We start from the raw sequence: 1,399 nt of genomic DNA, 5'->3' as shown, positions 1-1,399 counted from the left end.
ATGTACGTACTTACTTCTTTTATTTAAGTCTAGGAAACATTATTAAGATTCTTTTTTCTTAAGATGTCTAGATTGCTTCCATCCATCTTGTAAAAAGCAAGCATCAGTGGTAACTGGTCTTAATGATTTTTTAGCAAACAGCAGTGCGGTCATCATCAGTTACTAGGCCTCGAGCCTCACCCATGAAAAGTCCAGCCACAGTTGATCTCATACGGGGCTCCCCTTCCCGCCCCTCCCAGCGTCCTGCAAGTGGCTCCTCCTCCTCAACTGCTGCATCAGGACTCTCCACACTACCTAGACCAAAGCCTTCTCCCCGACTCTCACCCAGATATGCACGCTCTGGCTCAGTGGAACCCTCACCAAGGTAAACAAAATCTCTTGCATAGTGATGCAAAATTCAATTTTTATTTATTTTATCTGTTACACTGGGAGAGTAAATTTCTTCTTTGGTCAAAGTACAAGCTTGCTAAGCTTGAATCACTGTTTATTACACAGTTCTAGTTCAATAACTTCAATCATTGTTTGCCATGTAGCCCAATTCCTGTGGGCTTTATTTATAACGTTAGAAGGGGAGGAAAGTGTTTTCAACACTCATGAAATATTTTATGTACCTTGAATAACAATCAGAATCACACAAACTGTCATGACATTCTTGACAGTTAAGCTCAGGCAAAAAACTTAGATGTCATGTACAACATGACGCTCAGGTGCAACATGTAAATTCTAGGCTTGTTGATGTGATATTCCATGTTTATTGAATACCTTGTTTTCTGATGTCTTCTGGAAATATAGAATAATGTGTACGTAGAACCTACTCGTACACATGTTAGTTAAGATAACTCTCTTTGGTTGTGTAGATTAGGATTTGCTGTTAGCAGATTTAGGGGATACTTTTTACTTTTTCCAATCATCTTTAATTAACTTATATTGCTATAACAAGCCAAGCCCAAATATAGGATGGCAGGGAAAAGTGCCACATGCATCAGCCTACTCCATACTGTGCACCCTAAGTAGTTGTTTGCTTGTTTGGCTCTGGGTGTGGCTATTCATAAGCTACAGCCCCGCAAAAGTGGGCTTAAAACCCTTTTTAGTCTCAATCACTGGAAAATTGTGTATGCTGCAGCCAAATATGGACAGAGTGGGGAAAATATGTCTTCCCCATTCTTCCTTTTTTTTCTGGGCGACTGTGATATGTTTCAATTGGTGTGGAAGAAAGTTGTCAGAATTAGGTTAGAGAATATGAAAAATAGAAAAACACTTGTGTCTTCAGTGAATTACCATATGCAAAGAATATATACTTGATAAAAAATTAGCATTTTCAGTGTTTTGAACTAAAAGTGTAAGCTGCTTAGGTGAGGAAAGATCTATAGTTTGGTGCAAGTAAGCTTTTATTATTTGA

At 38.5% G+C, this 1,399-nt stretch overlaps 1 protein-coding gene across 1 annotated transcript in view; it reads left to right on the top strand.

Moving 5' to 3' along the window:
• Positions 1-1,399, top strand: part of LOC119592749 (PHD finger protein rhinoceros-like) — a 63,459-nt gene that overhangs the window by 41,586 nt on the left and 20,474 nt on the right. Inside the window, 1 exon segment of the mRNA XM_037941684.1 lies at positions 135-363. Within this exon segment, the coding sequence (XP_037797612.1) occupies positions 135-363 (229 nt within the window).

This window comes from Penaeus monodon, chromosome 30 (genome assembly GCF_015228065.2).
Source record: "Penaeus monodon isolate SGIC_2016 chromosome 30, NSTDA_Pmon_1, whole genome shotgun sequence".
Taxonomy (NCBI): domain Eukaryota; kingdom Metazoa; phylum Arthropoda; class Malacostraca; order Decapoda; family Penaeidae; genus Penaeus; species Penaeus monodon.
Note: the sequence above shows the minus strand (reverse complement) of the source record. Positions and strands in the feature narration are given on the sequence as shown.